The 15,365-nt window shown below is 42.5% G+C and overlaps 1 protein-coding gene across 4 annotated transcripts in view; it reads left to right on the forward strand.

Moving 5' to 3' along the window:
* Window positions 1-15,365, forward strand: part of LOC133990931 (receptor-type tyrosine-protein phosphatase F) — a 177,747-nt gene that overhangs the window by 134,705 nt on the left and 27,677 nt on the right. For all 4 annotated transcript variants that reach the window (XM_062429355.1, XM_062429357.1, XM_062429356.1 and 1 more), the window contains 7 exons: window positions 682-799; window positions 1,008-1,580; window positions 2,389-2,489; window positions 3,106-3,359; window positions 5,131-5,209; window positions 6,394-6,618; window positions 13,316-13,470. In XM_062429355.1, the coding sequence (XP_062285339.1) occupies window positions 682-799; window positions 1,008-1,580; window positions 2,389-2,489; window positions 3,106-3,359; window positions 5,131-5,209; window positions 6,394-6,618; window positions 13,316-13,470 (1,505 nt within the window). The remainder of the gene's footprint in view (window positions 1-681; window positions 800-1,007; window positions 1,581-2,388; window positions 2,490-3,105; window positions 3,360-5,130; window positions 5,210-6,393; window positions 6,619-13,315; window positions 13,471-15,365) is intronic.

Here is a 15,365-nt window from a genome sequence, read left to right on the forward strand (position 1 = left end):
AGCTAACGTGGGAATCCAGAGGACAATAAGATTTTCCAAGAATCTAATTATATTAGATAAAAAACATTACAATTTTATCAAAGAATGAATACTTAGATAACATGTACATAATAAATATAAAATGTAAATACAAATATAAAATGTGTTATATCTTTCTGATGTTTATTTATCTTATATATATATATTTAACAATATGTCCCTCATTGAAAAGTATAATTTAATGGGCTTTCATAAACTGCAGAGGCATGATGACCCTAAGCTCTTCTGGGTATAATCTCATGCTTATCCATGCAGCAGGCATGAACACTGACACACTGGTGATGTTCTGGTTTGTTTGTTGGTTAATGGGTTCAGCGTGTGCCTTACAATTGGGTGCAGGAGTTTTTCTTGACTAAGAAAAGTTCCTGGTCCCGTATGTGTGCCTTCGCTGTTAAATGCTTTAAATGTTTTGTTTCCTGTTATAGGCAAATTGATCAAGAAGCTACAAGTGGATGGAGAAGGGTGTTTAATCTGATTTTGATTTCTTTTGGCTTTGTGTGTTTTTGTGAGGGGAAAAGGCGCTTGTGTGAGAGGGGTTGGTTGGGTTGTTTTTCTTTGTTTGTTTTTTTTAGCCCTGAGGAGGGGTCGCTCAAACTTGATGGGTCCTTTTAACCTCTGACCTCAGTTTTTCCATTTTTGCAGGAGGCCATCATTAGTGGACTGCATTCTGAAACCACCTACTCTGTTACTGTAGCAGCATACACCACAAAAGGAGATGGAGCACGTAGTAAAGCTAAAGTCATCACCACCACTGGAGCAGGTGAGAGTCAGTTTTATCTTGGTTATTATGTAAAACATAGTATATGTGCTATCTGTTTACTCTGAACACTGTCATCTTTAAGGTTTAAAACTGATAACCTCTGTCTTCTGTATTTGAGAGTATGTGTTAGCTTCAACGCCCAGGATTGTTTGAAATAAATCCTGCATATTAGAATTACATCACAACTTATTCTTCAATCTTTTTTCAGTGCCAGGCAAGCCCACTATGATGATCAGCACCACTATGGGCAACACAGCGCTGATCCAATGGCAGCCGCCAAAGGAAATGGTTGGTGAGTTGATGGGCTACCAGCTGCAGTACAAGCGCACTGATGACGACGCCTACATCTCACGTGAGCTGGGGAAGAATGAAGATCACTACACTGCCACTGGATTGCATAAAGGTGCCACCTACGTCTTCCGCCTTGGTGCTCGTAACCGAGCAGGCATCGGTGAGGCCTATGTAAAAGAGATCAACACCCCAGAAGACGTGCCCTCAGGCTTCCCCTTGAACCTGCAAGTCACTGGACTGACCCAATCCAGCACCCAGCTAACATGGGAGCCCCCACTGCTGCCCGAAAGGAACGGCAAGATCCAATACTACGTGGTGGTGTACAGAGACATCAACAGTCAGCAGAACAGCACCAACCGCACTTCTGACAGGCACATGACTATCCAGGGCCTTAATCCTGACACCACTTATGACATCCGGGTGCAGGCATTCACCAGCAAGGGTGGGGGACCCCTCAGCCCCAGCATCCAGAGCAGGACCATGTCAAATGGTAGGATAATTGATAGGACACATGACTGACATTTATACCAAAACATACTAGGTATGTTTGATTTGAAAACATAATATCAGGGTTTAATACACAAACATGTAAACTAGGGCACACACTAATGTACACTTACACACACACACACACACACACACAACCTTACCCACACCATACGTATATACTACATCACCTGTTATGTTTTTGTTCTCTATAACTGTCTTTATCAGTACCATGTCTTTCTCATCTACCACTCTGTACAGTACAGCAGTGTGTTTATTGATTTATAGAGTACTAATCTCATTACACGCTACAGTCACATTACCATGCCTCCTCATCCTCCCTCCCATTACACACAAATCTCAACCGTACCCTGCGTGTACCTCCTCGTGCATTTTATAATCTTATAAATGTATGATTTCTTATTTATAACCAGTTGTGCGTGATGCCTATTTTAAGACACATGGTGCCACTCCCACTGTCGTATACATCTATTGGTTATCACAGAGATCTCGGCCTGTTGTGTATGTCTTGTTGTGAACGTGGTATAATAAATGGAACAGGCTTAGGGAGATGAAGGCTATTTTTATGTCATCTGTAAACAAGCGTGAATGAGATTGTTGATGTTCTTTGAACCCTCCTGTGGGTTGTCAAGTTTGGTCATAAGGTATCACTGTGGAATATGTTCACATTGTTTACTGAAGGGTTTACTTGCTGTACAGTTGTGTGAAATTGAATTACGCACAGAGATTACATTCCGTGTTGTACAAGATGTTTTACTTGAGATGTTAATGGAAAGATTTTCCCACCCTAGATTTTCCCACCCTAAACTTTGGTGTCAAAGCTGTCATGAAAACATCTGTCCTCCTCACCTGGGATTTGCCTCCAAACTACAAACCAGCAGTGCCTTTCAAGGTAAGTGCCAGCAAGGTATGAAGTTGATTCAGCAGTCCTGAAAAAGTCCCATCCAGTTACCCAGTCAAATAAACCCTTTGAACATTTAACCTAAGTTTTTCAGTGGTTGTATGAACTCTTATACTGGATAATGTTGATTGCTATCAGGGATTATAAAATATCAATCCATTAATCCAAAAAAATGCAAATTCTTCAACACAATGTACATTCAGTATATTTGTAATACACCTGTATTGCAGGGCAACACTCTTAGCTCTTGACACTTTCACCAGGGTGTGATGCATTGACTTTTTGCACTGGAAATATATGAAAAGCCAGAATCATACTCATGTATGAGGTGTAATAGTCTGTCAAAATGATATTATTTAAATTCCCACCCTATGATAATGGGGCAAAGACAATTTGAAGTGTAAAAAAACTATACGATATGCACTGACGGGTGAGGTGTCAGATGAGATGGGTGCCTCCCATAGGACCATACTTCTGGATCCATGTGTGTGCTTTTGAGTGTGAGACAGTGAGATGAGAAAATAATGCATTTGTCTGAAGGATATACAATTTGTTTATGGATGGTAACTTGAACTGAAACTACAGGTTTTCCCTTGTGTGCCTGCAGATCTTGTATAACCAGCAAAGCGTGGAGGTGCAAGGAAACCTGAAGAGGAAGCTGATCACGCAGCTGCAGCCAGACACAGACTACTCTTTTGTGCTGACAAGCAGGGGTAACATAGCAGGAGGTCTGCAGCAGCAGGTGTCCATCCGAACTGCCCCTGACCTGATCCAAACCAGGCCCATTTACACCACACATCAGGCTCAGGGTGGCAAAATGACCATCAACCTGCCGAAGGTCCAGACCACCACACGTGTGAGGTCAGTACGGACACACGTTGAACTTAACACAAAGACTAGCTTTGATTCTAAGCATGAATCCTCCAATATATGATTATTGTTCTTAACTCTGTTTTCTGCACTGGCAATAATGCATCCTCATTTGTATTTCATTCTCAACTGCTGCAATGACCAAGCTTTCCATCCAGGATTATCAAAGTGTGTTGTGTAGCCCTTTCAGACTAGCTATCTAGAAATGTATTAGGGTATATATTACCTATATATATCACCACACTTTGTTGGATTTTATTTATTTATCAAAAAACACACTGTGACACTAAGAACATGGAAACTTACAAGTTAGACAAATGACTGAATCATTTGATCACTGACAGTAATACTGAGTACATTTACATCTCTTTTTATGGAAAGATCAAATGAATTACTACATGAATATTTAAAGCAATACTAAGTTAATGAAGATGCGAGGCAAACAGAGTAATTTATACTTGAAATGTATGCATTTTGGGGCTTGTTTGTGGCACTCGCCCCTATACAGCAGTCAGAAACCTTTTACCTTTGGGAGCAAATTCAACAGCAGCTCCGAGAACTGAACATGTCTAATAACAACAGAAGCATAAGTGGCATACCTGTATCTAATCAATACTAAACCTATTTTAAAACTTAAAACTGCAACCTTTGGTCTCAGCCAACTTTTCACACAGTGGCTGATGATAATTGAGACTTTTAACATCTGGTCAAGCTGTATTCTATCTTTTGGCTCAAATTGTTAACAGCAAAATTGTGCATGACCCTGATGAGTAAAGTCTTTCCTTCAGGTTCACACACACACACACACACACACACACACACACACACACACACACACGCACACACGCACACACACACACACACACACACACACACACACACACATCTGAGTAGGGGGAGTGCACAGGGTTGATTGGTAAAAAGATTACAGGGCTGTCAGGGCTGGCCAAGCTCCAGCACAGATTGACAGGCAAAGAGTGCAGGTGATTGGGGATGGGGAAGTGAAGGAGTGTGTGCAGGGGCGGGGGGCAAGTCTTGTTATACATGTCTTCTCCAACTCTGAGACTTGACTGACTGTTGAATCACAGAGTCAAGGCCTGGAGAGAAGGGGAGAGAAGCAGCTGCTTTCACTGTCAGCAGCAGCTGATTTTACAAGTGGTTGAATGCTGCAGTGGGTGAAAAACTTTGAGCTGAAAGAAGACAGACTGGGGGAGGAAATGAGAGCAACAGCAAGAAAGAGCCAGTACATAAATAAATACAGACACAGTTGTTTGTGCATTGTGTACTCACAAGTGTGTTGATTACCTAACTCCTTAGTTTGACCCCAAACTCCTAAATGTCTTTTTAATGTCTTTCTCTTACTCCTTTATATATATATATATATATATATAACGACAGCAGTAAAAGAACACACACATAAGTAGTCACATAGCTGGTCTTATTAACCTAAGGAATCCTGTGGGGATCTCTATTAACTGAAAGCTACTCTCACTGGGACAGTGTTTGTTTCAGTCTACATGGCAGATGTTCTTAGTGATTATCCATTAATTGGAGAATGCAGTGCCAACCTGCTGGTGTTCGACCTTGGTTGGACCTGCTTGTGTAGCACTCAAGTTTTGAATTCAGCCCAGCAAGCCTCACAGTGAAAGTATGTCTTTCTAAATGTTTTGACTGTGTTATTAATGTGCTTGGCCTGCTTTGATCTCAGCGTGTATCTGTTTCAGTCACTTGGTCTTAACACAGGCTTTATTTTTCTTGGCAGGTGGTACTACATCGTGGTGGTGCCGGTGTCCCAATCAACGCGCCGGTGGAAGAATCCAGACGAGATGGACCTGGATGAGGTGAGTGCCAGCCGGTGGCTGATTGGCTAATGTGCCAGGTCAGAGGTCATCAAGACCCTCTACAGTTCCAACTGGGTAGGAAGTCACTGGTTGTAGCTAATTAGCTCTACCCTCCTGGGTTCGGGCTGGAGGGCAGAGAGATTTCAGAAACAATGACTGACTCTTGCAGGTAGGGAGTATCCTGACTGGATGTCAAGTCCGCAGACAGTTCCCATATGCCAAATCCAACACTTTGAATGAACAGAGCAAAATCTTATATAACTACTGATGTAGATGTTAAGCAAGTAAACTTATGTATATTTTCTTTCAAAAATAGTAGTCAGAAATTACTGTTCAACCTACATATTTTTCTTTATAGCGTTAAATCTCAGAGTTTGGCAACTCCAAACAAAGTTTCAAATGAAGTATTCAAATGAGGATAAAGATTTATGACTGTTTTATAATTCTGTTGAATAAAGGTCCTTCTTGTCCACTGGGGAATTTAAGCTAAATGACATGCCTGAATATTAATAGCATCATTTTTAAGTAAACTGCGAAGCTCGCTGGTTTGGATCGCTATTGTTCAAGCTCCCTGTAGAAATAACAGAAGAGACCAAGAGAGAGAAAGAGATGGGACTCCTTGAGTCATTAAACACTGAGCAGGCCATTGTCTCCTCCCTCCGACATAATGATTTAATAAAGCTACATCTAGAGCAGCACATGAGACATCACTGACAGAAAACAAAATGCTGCTGAAAACAATGCCGCAGTGCTGTATGCTCCTGCTCATTTATTAACCAGGCTGGCAGTCATGCTGAGATTGTGTGCTGGAGCAAGCGCTAATTGCTCACTTCGTAACTTGGCTGCATTGTTTGCAAAGTTATATCACAGAGCAAAGGGCATTTTAGCTGTGTGGAATCATTATCTCTTATTTGGAGGTATGTTAATAACCAGACCTGGACATATAGTGTGTATGCATTGTTTGTTTGTTTGTTTGTTTGTTTGTTTAGACTTTTAGAAGTTGGGGCATCCAGTTGCTCGATTGCACATAAATTATTTTGAATTTTTTTCCAAGTCCCATTTATTGTTGGCTTTGACTTCTATGTGACAGTATGATGCAGTAAATTGAGTCTCTTTAGCAACATTTACTTTTCTACTGTGTTGCTAAACTTGACCTTAACCTTTGCCCTCCGTGTTTTCCACAGCTGCTAAAGTCAAGTGAAGGCCCTGTCCTGAGGCGTCGACGTCACCTTGACTCCTCCAAGCCTTACATTGCTGCCAAGTTGGCTTCACTGCCGACCACCTTCACCCTTGGCGATGAGAAGACATACAACGGCTTCTACAACAAGCCCCTGACCAGTCAGCAAGAGTATCTCTGCTTTGTCCTGGCTGTACTCCGATATGAAGGGACAGATGGCACTGCTAATTATGTAAGAGAAACACACACACACACACACATTAAATAAAACTTCAATTAACTGATTAAGGACAGAGAATTATGCTCAAGTGATACATTTATGACACAAACCAACATACCGATTTGTGTTAAAACTGAATTGTATGTATTTGCATCACATTTTCTTTCTTCTGACAAACTATTTAAGTTTATTAAACGTCCCTAGGCTCACGCTGCCCCTCAAGCGTTTCCAAAATGGCAGCGGCAAGCCAAATTGTTGTTGTTTTTACTGCCACTTACCCTTTAATACAGCTACCTCTAAAAGTCATTGCAGCTTGTCCTGATAAGTCCCTTGTCAGTTGACAATGACATCAGAGATCCAGCATTGCCATTTCACCAGCCAGCAGGGCCCAGCCCAGATCCCTTTACAATGCTTATACAAGACTCTTGGCTTTTCTAAGTGGAGGCCCCATGCAATCGTCAAACATCACTAACACAGAGGCCCAGCTCTTTGGATGGTCTGGAGTAAACTTCACTGCAGGAAGAATGAGACTCTGCGATTGCTCTGGGATCCTCTACTACCCGGGACATGAATATTCAGTAGCTGGGCCCACAGCGACCACAGAGGGAGAGAGAGCGAGTGCTTCATGTCCAAATCCAAATCGCAGACTTTTCACCTATTTCTTTCTCTTCCCTCTCTCTTCTCAGCTTTTTTTTTTCTTCGACTCACTCTGTGCTTTGCTGTGTCTCTCTCCCTCTCCCCATCTTTCTCTACTGTGAAGAGAGCTGACGAGATTGATTAGTGCGGCTGGAGTTAAGAGGGAGACGAGTGCCTGGTCACAGGGCCTAGGGAGTCTAAAGCAGGCCTGATTCCCTTGAAATGCTGCTTTAAATGTCCCTAAAGCCCACCCTCCCCCAGTAATCCCCCACTCCTTCGCTCTGAGAAGAGGAGGGAGGTGCGAAAGAGAATGTATTGGGCAGCCAAGATACACTTGACTTCAAAGGAGATGCTTAAACCCCATCACTGCACAACACTCTCCCTGCACCTGCCAGACACACTAGGTTGGATTAGTCTCACTCAAGATTTGTCTTGTTCTGTGTACTTCCCCTCCTTAAACTATGTAGCACCCTCCCATCTTTAAACTTCTCATCATTCAGATTAATCAGGCTTCACTCACAGGTGTTTGCCTGCACTGAAGTAACAAAGTTATTGGCGGCTCTCTGCACTCACCATTTCTTTATTTCTGACTTCATGCAAATAAGCTTTCTGGATTCCTTTAACTAGGCTAAGAGGTTACAACCTGGTTAATGAGGCATCACTGCTGGAGAATCCTTTTTTACAGTTTTTTAACAGGGTTTTTATACATGTACTTAAGTCAGATGTTAACTGACAGTGTGAAAATAGTCTATAAATGAATAGATTTCCAGAGCTGAACAGTAGATTATTTTAAAAAATATCACTAAAAATGGAAAAAATGGTTTCTTACTACAGAGCATGTCCTCTCACTGAACCATCAGTCCAAATGTTCTGGCAAGAAAACCTCCTCAGGCTGCAGCATTCACAGTGTCACAAATTCACTTAAACTATGCCTTCCTTGGTTCAAAAAATATAGTAGAGGATGGGAAAGGAATCTAGTAACTGACCTGGTGCATAGAATAAGCACAGGATGTACTAATAAGACCACTAAGGTGCATGTAAACACCTTGATTTCCTAGATTCCTCCAAAAAAGCTGGTTTCTTCTGTGCATTAAAAAACATACTGAATTCTGAGGTGGTGACTACAGGCAGGCTGTCATTGATCCCCAAACCGCACTCTTTGGAAAACTTTGATACCACAACAGTATTTGATTTGTCAACCCCAACGCAACATTGGCAAACATTTATTACCAAACACAAACGGATACAGAAGGTAAAAGTGTGCAGTGAGACCGAGCAGTTGGCAGAAGCCGCCTCTAGCAGGATCTTCACCAGACCCAGGAGAATAAGACAGCAAGTGCTGGAGTAAATGACTTGTGTCTTTACTACACTTCCCTACCACCACCCAAAGTCCCCCAGCGTAGATCAAACAGGACCGCCAGGGTTTAATAAGCCCTCGTATATCAATGGCCACAAGCAGCCAGCAGTGGTTGGAGGGAAGAAGAGAAGGAAGGAAGGCAAAGGAGGATGAGAGAGAGAAGAAGAAGGGAGTGTGCCTTCATGTCTCCCCAGCACCCCAAGGCAGATAAACAAGCTGGGGGAAGTGTGAAATGGGATGATAGATGCTGGGTGTGTATAAACAGTATCATTTAATGCGAGAAGAGAGTGAGGGAGGGAGGTAGCATGAAATATTCTGTGATGTGCGACAGAGAGTGGTGGTGTTGGGGAGAGGAAAAGAGGGACCCAAAATGTTTGTCTTGTGTCCTGTCCAACCTGTGAAGCTGGGATGAGAGAAAGTGAACCGGTGGAAGAGGAGGAGATTGTGCTAATGTGTGGCTTTCTTTTGATAAGGGAGAGGTGAGCTTGCAGTGTAGAGTGAAACCCAAATGGAGGATGTTCAAATGTGTTTACCACCGTTTTCTGTTTGCAATACTATCCAGGCATTTATATTCTGCTCACTCTCAACAAGAATTGGCTTTTTAGCACTAATTCTGTCTGTGCTTTGGGCTCAAAACATCCTTAACATGGAAGACTGGCTTCTTTTGAAATGTACTGCAAAAAGGCTTTGACAAACAATATCAAGAAAGAATTATGAAAACAAGATGTTTTTTTCTCACAGAAAGTATGAGGGTATAATCAAGCCAAACTTTTCACCAAGGGTGGTGGAAATTGAGGCAACATCAGTGGGATCCTCTGTTCAGCTGTGCAATATCACCTCCATTCCTAGAGGCGCCTCCCTCTAGCAATGCCTCCAGATATCTGGATGCTCTGTATTCAGACAGCCAGTGAGGTAAAAGTGCAGTTTCTGTTTCTGAATGGGAAAGAGGGCACGTGAGGAGAAAAATGGACTGTAGAGAAGGGAAAAAAAGTATGAAGGGAGAACTTTAGTGCGAAGAACGGTCATCATACAGGGTAGGCTAGGCCCTGCAGACACATTTCTGTTTCTAATAGATAAAGACACACTCACGCATACCATCCTCTCTCCCTCTCACTCTCCATACAACTTTCTCTTGCCTTCCATCTACCTCCCTCTGTCTTTCCCTGTGCCGTGCAACAATGAGTGTGGGCTCCTCAGTCTCCCTGGGGAGACAGAGAGAGCGGCAGATAAATGATGGGCGTCTTTGCATGTTTGTTTGTTTGTCTGGCGAACACCCCTGCAGCTTATTTGAGCCCCTTTTGGAGAGACGAAGAGCTAGCGGGGTCAATGTTGAGTTGAAACACATGTGCCTGTACCGCACGTAGCGAATTGTGATCTCAGGGGATGGTGCAGCATTGGATGACTGGGGAAGTTGTGAAGCCCACAGGCCAGATAGCAGGCTCGATATACTGCTACTACCATAACACCTCTGCCTCAGTCTCTCTCCTTGCCCTCTGCAATCTCTCATCACCCACTCTCTCGCTCTTGTTCTCTTACTCTGTCTCAGACAAACACTTAAAATCACACACACAAACATACTCAGCGGCTGCAACCTAGACAAACACACACACACTCTTGGAGGCTCAGAGGAGCTTGAGAAAAGGCTCAGAAAAACTGATGTTCCACGTATGCTCGCACACACACTCCTACACACATTTGTTTATAGTCTTTACACTCAATAACACACATTGTCTTTTCCTCTCACTGACAGATACACACATATACCATCACACTTTTTACATTTATTCATTCACAATGCTTACTGTTATATATACAGTATTTACAGTACAGCAGAAATACTCATCTGTTAACAAACATCCAGTCATTATGTATCTCCTGTGTCTCTTCTCACTACAGATGGAGTATAATAGAATTTGATCAAATCTGAATCCATTATCTAATCTTCTTTCTGAATCTGATTTCCATATCAAATTTATTTAAGTTAAGCTGTAAACATTTTTGAGCAACTTAATTTATAAATAACTAAAACCAGATGTTCAGCTGAGATCTGTAATCGCCTTTTATTGACTGAGAAGACACTTATGGTTTGATTTGCAGTGTAATCCACGCTCAAAACTTGTCAGCATGCACAGAAAATTAGATCAGAGCAGCATTAAATGATGGATTATACAAATGTAATCAAAAATGATTGAATTTGTATCTGAAAAATTGAAATAACAGGTGTACCCTACTAAGTTTTTACAAGCTCCGAATATTGGAGGTCCTGATATGTTGATATGGTTGTGATGAGGTTAAATGGGAGATTCAGGTATATGAAATCGGGCCCATAATGTGATAGGTCATTTTACCAGTAAAGGCTCACCACTCTGTTGGCCTTGTTGAACTGCAGAAACATATAGTATGCTGCTGGACATGGAGGGATGTTAGAGAGGGGATTTTTTTTCATCTACCAGTACAGACAGAGAAAAGCCACAAACTTCATTTTCGCCTTAATGCAAATGTATTATGTAGTTAATGTCAATTAGTTTTTGCTGAGACATTTCAATTGGCGAAAGCAACAGTGAGCAGTGGTTAAAAATGGGAAGCGTGAGTTTTTTGCATGTTGCTCTTTGCTTTTAAAAAAGACTCCAGGTGGTCAAAAGATTGAAGATCTGCTTAATAAATTCAGGTATCCTGTGCTCACAGTACACATAAACAGTGGTAAGAGATACACATTCACATATAGTCTATGATTCTCAATGTCTTTGACTTGCTCAGTCTCAAGCTCACACATTCCTTCACAGCCCCACCGCTCCATTGTGATAGCGCTCTGCGAGGGCCGGGGCATTAGGTGCTGCGTGACTGAGCTTTTATCAGATATTAGGGCCGTTAAAAATGGATGATCCCAGTACTTCGCCGTGACCAACAGACAAAAAGCCCTCTCTTTTTGTTCGGCCCGCTCTTCTCCTCTCGTTTTTTCCTCCCTTATCCTTCTCTAAAAGCATAGCTGCAGTCATTTGTTACACCAGAGCAGGAAAAAAAAGTTTTTTTCCCAGGATTCCCTGCAGGGCCAGACTTTTTTTGTGCCCCCCCGGAGGAACAGGAAGCCTTGTGGTGTCATCACATCAGCAGTGTCCCACTACAGTGTATTTTGTCTTTGTTCTTAAATAATAAGTTCCTCCTGACGGAACACAGAATGAGAAAGAACCGGTCTAATGCGCCTGGTATGTGAATCTGTGTGTGCAAGAGACAAAGACAAATGAAAAACATTGCTACTTAAAACCGCTCCTGAAAATTTGAATCTTTTTCTTATCTTGTGTGTGCTCCTAATATGAGAGCATGCTGGGATGCACGTACACGATTGCGACATCCTGTAACACTCACACACCCGTACTGTAAATGTTTCCGCCAGTTACCCAAGTGTGCGAGAGATAACAGAACTATATGACAGAGCGCAGGACTCTTTGAGCTCATCTCAGCTTATCTTTCCAATTAATATCTGCCTGTGTGCCGAAGAGCAGGCTGCTGTGCGGCTAATGATCCGGATTACTGCTGCCTGCCGCCCCGCCACTCCCGCTGCATGCTGGGAGCCCAATTCCCTTCGAGGGCTGCGATCTGTCACCCATGCCCCTCCGCACACCCTCCTCCCCTTCCCCAACCTGCATATCCCATCATTGTTCAATAGGAGGCATGCTGGGCTCTAATGACAGATGCCTCACACCTCCCTATTTCCTTGCTCTTCTGCAGTTGGACTCCCTCTTCTTTCAGACATTTTTTTTAAAGACGATACTGCGTCACCTCATGCACCCACTCCTCAACCACACACCCAAGCACACCTCCCCCCCCCCCCCCCGGCCGTCATTTGAAGACGAAGGAGCGGGGAGATGTCTCATTTACAACCAAGGTGGAAACGCACCCTCACCGTCACCTCCTCCTCCTCTTCCGTCACGGTGTGAACACTAATGAAGAAGAGATGAGTCCTCTCCTGTGCCCCCATTCATCTCAGCAGCCAAGGGACATTCACACTCATCCCTGCCTCTCCCTTCTACTCTGTTTTTGTCTTTCCCACTCTCCTGTCTCACACCCCTCAGCTGTCATAGGCACCTCTGAAATGATGCAATGCTTTAATGGAAACATGGCCACAACTTCATTAGCTGATGTGGTGATTAAGTTTTGGAAAAGTGTTTTGAGCTTGGTCAATACCTTTATAACTTCTTCTGCTGCATCCTTGAACCATGGCCTATTATTAGTTCTCAGAAATCCAGTCACAAGAAATCTACAGTCAGATATTTTATTCCTTATGCTTCCCTTTCCTTGTTAAGGTAGACTCAGCTAACACTATATATATTTTACTATATATATTTTAATATTGCATTGTTTCCAGCTACAGAAAATACTTTATAATAAATGTCTGTTTGCTGTTTTTCTCTTTTATTTAAGAAATATCTGGGGCTGTCAATTAGCTTGTCTCTCATTGTATCACATTTTTAGACACATTCTAGCTCATTTATGACTCATCCGTATCTTGTATCATCTTAGCATCAGAACAAAAACATGCATAGCTTACAATGAGTCTGTATGTTGGACGTTTTGATGTAGGAACAAGTACCTGTATTTCTTTACCTAACCAAGCCACCTTGTATTTAGATGATAAGGGAAAACCTTGCATACATCTTACAGCTCTGAAGCGACTTGGCTCTTATGCACCTGCATTTTCCCTCTTCTTTTCTCTTACAGATGACATTTTCAGCAAGTCCCTACTCAGACCTCATCCAGGTCACCACACGTTTGTCTCAGGGGATGGAGCAACCCGAAATGTTGTGGGTCATGGGCCCAGTGTTGGCTGTGGTCCTCATCATCATCATCGTCATCGCCATCCTGCTCTTTAAGAAGTAAGAGGCTGTGCTGCTGCGTATCATTCCTCTGTCTTTGTTTGAGATTGAACTGCAGTGACACTTGTGATTGTAGGTTTCTTTTGGTTGCATCAGAGTTGGTAATGAGGTATGCCCCCCTCTGCCACTTGCACCAGGCTGCTCACACACCAAACTGTAACATCCAATTTCCCTTACCATAATACACAGTGTAACAAGAACCAAAGGCATAGTGATATGTCTTTTTGAAAATCCTCATTTCTCCCCAAAAGATTTTAGCTCAGTTGGCCGTTTGTAACAATACCATGTGAAGAGTCAGTTTAAATGGCAGCTGACGTTGCCTGCTTAATGAAAAGCACAGCTTAGCTGTCAAAAACCCTTAGTTAGGAATGAGAAACGCGTTTTGGCCAACACTATTGGTCATTTCAAATAAGAAACAGGAGACTGCAAAAGAGGGCTTAACTAAAAGCTGAGTGAATATCTCTTATAAGCACTTCAGCTATCCCTGTGCAACACACACCATGGATACACACAGGCCAGCAAGGTGATGGGGAGGTACAGATAAAAGGCTAATGGTAAAGCTAGTGCTGAAATGATTAGTTGATTAGTTTGTCAAACTCTATTTTGATAATAACTGATGTTAGGTAAATTATTAAGCAAAAATACCAAACCTAGTGCTAATTTTCTTTGTTTGTTTTATATCATTGTAAGGTGAGTATCTTTGTGTTTTAGAATTAAAAAATAAATGTTTATTTTGTGTGGTCTAAGCAGACAGAATAATAACAATGATAATGTGGCTTAAACTATATAAAAATACAATTTGGATGGCAGTCTATTACCTACCAGCCATTACTCACCTCGCTTGGCTTTTTTCTGATTAAGTCACATCCCCCTGTATTCTCCTGATGGCTCCATTATCAATGTGCTATTTCAAATCATACCTGTTCTCCACCCGGCCATCCACAGCCTACAGACTGCTGTGTGGCTGCCGTCTCCAGCAGACTCAGAACAGGACTGGTTAATAATAGGCCTTGAGCTCACTGCTGAGTAGCACATCCTCTGTCTGGAAGCCCTTTCTCCATGTAGACGCAGATTGACAGGAGGGACTTTGGGAGGTGGCTGTGTGCCCTTTTCACTGTGGACTGGCAGTAAATGTGCAAAGGAATAATCACAGCTTGGCTATTGCATATTCGCCAAGACCAACACCAGCAGTGAACAATGATGAGGTTATTCCAGAAAGTCTCAAGCGAGCGTTAAGATAACATTTTGTGCTGTGCTTTCATGATGTGGTTTAAAATGTTTGGAAGAACCTGATTTACCTCTCTGAAAGTAGTGCAAAGTTAGAGGAAACTTTAGTGAAAGGAATTTTAGGTCCATGTGGATTACAATTACCTATTAATCCCCTTCCCCTTTTTCTTTGCCTTCTGTGAATGCAGCAAACAGGAAAGGTTGGTACTGTCACTGTCACCTCAGCAACAACTTCATCTTCCATGACCCAAGTCCCTTTCATTTGTGTTGTGAAATTGGTGGTATTCTTCAATTCCTTGGGGTTGCAGGGTCAGCTTCTTCTCAGCTACAATCGGCATTGCACGAAAAAATAACCTATTCCTATAAAGCAGAAATGAAAGGAAAATGGTTTGTCTAACCTTGATTTGTTTGGTTTGAAAAGACCAACAAGAAATGAGAAGAAGCCGGCTCTGCAGCCTTTGATAACCGGGGTTAAAGGAACCCCCGGGTCACACCCATGTACCAGTGCATGTTCCACATCTAGTGCCAGTGTTCCCCCTCAGATTGTCCTGTCTACTGTGCTTTATCTCCGTGCCGTGTTGCATTATCCAGCCAGTGTCAGTGTGCTCCTTCAAGATTGGCCCCATCTGAATATGCCAAGACATCACCTGCTGTTGAATGGGCATTGT

The sequence above is a fragment of the Scomber scombrus genome, chromosome 11 (genome assembly GCF_963691925.1).
Source record: "Scomber scombrus chromosome 11, fScoSco1.1, whole genome shotgun sequence".
Classification (NCBI taxonomy): Eukaryota; Metazoa; Chordata; class Actinopteri; order Scombriformes; family Scombridae; genus Scomber; species Scomber scombrus.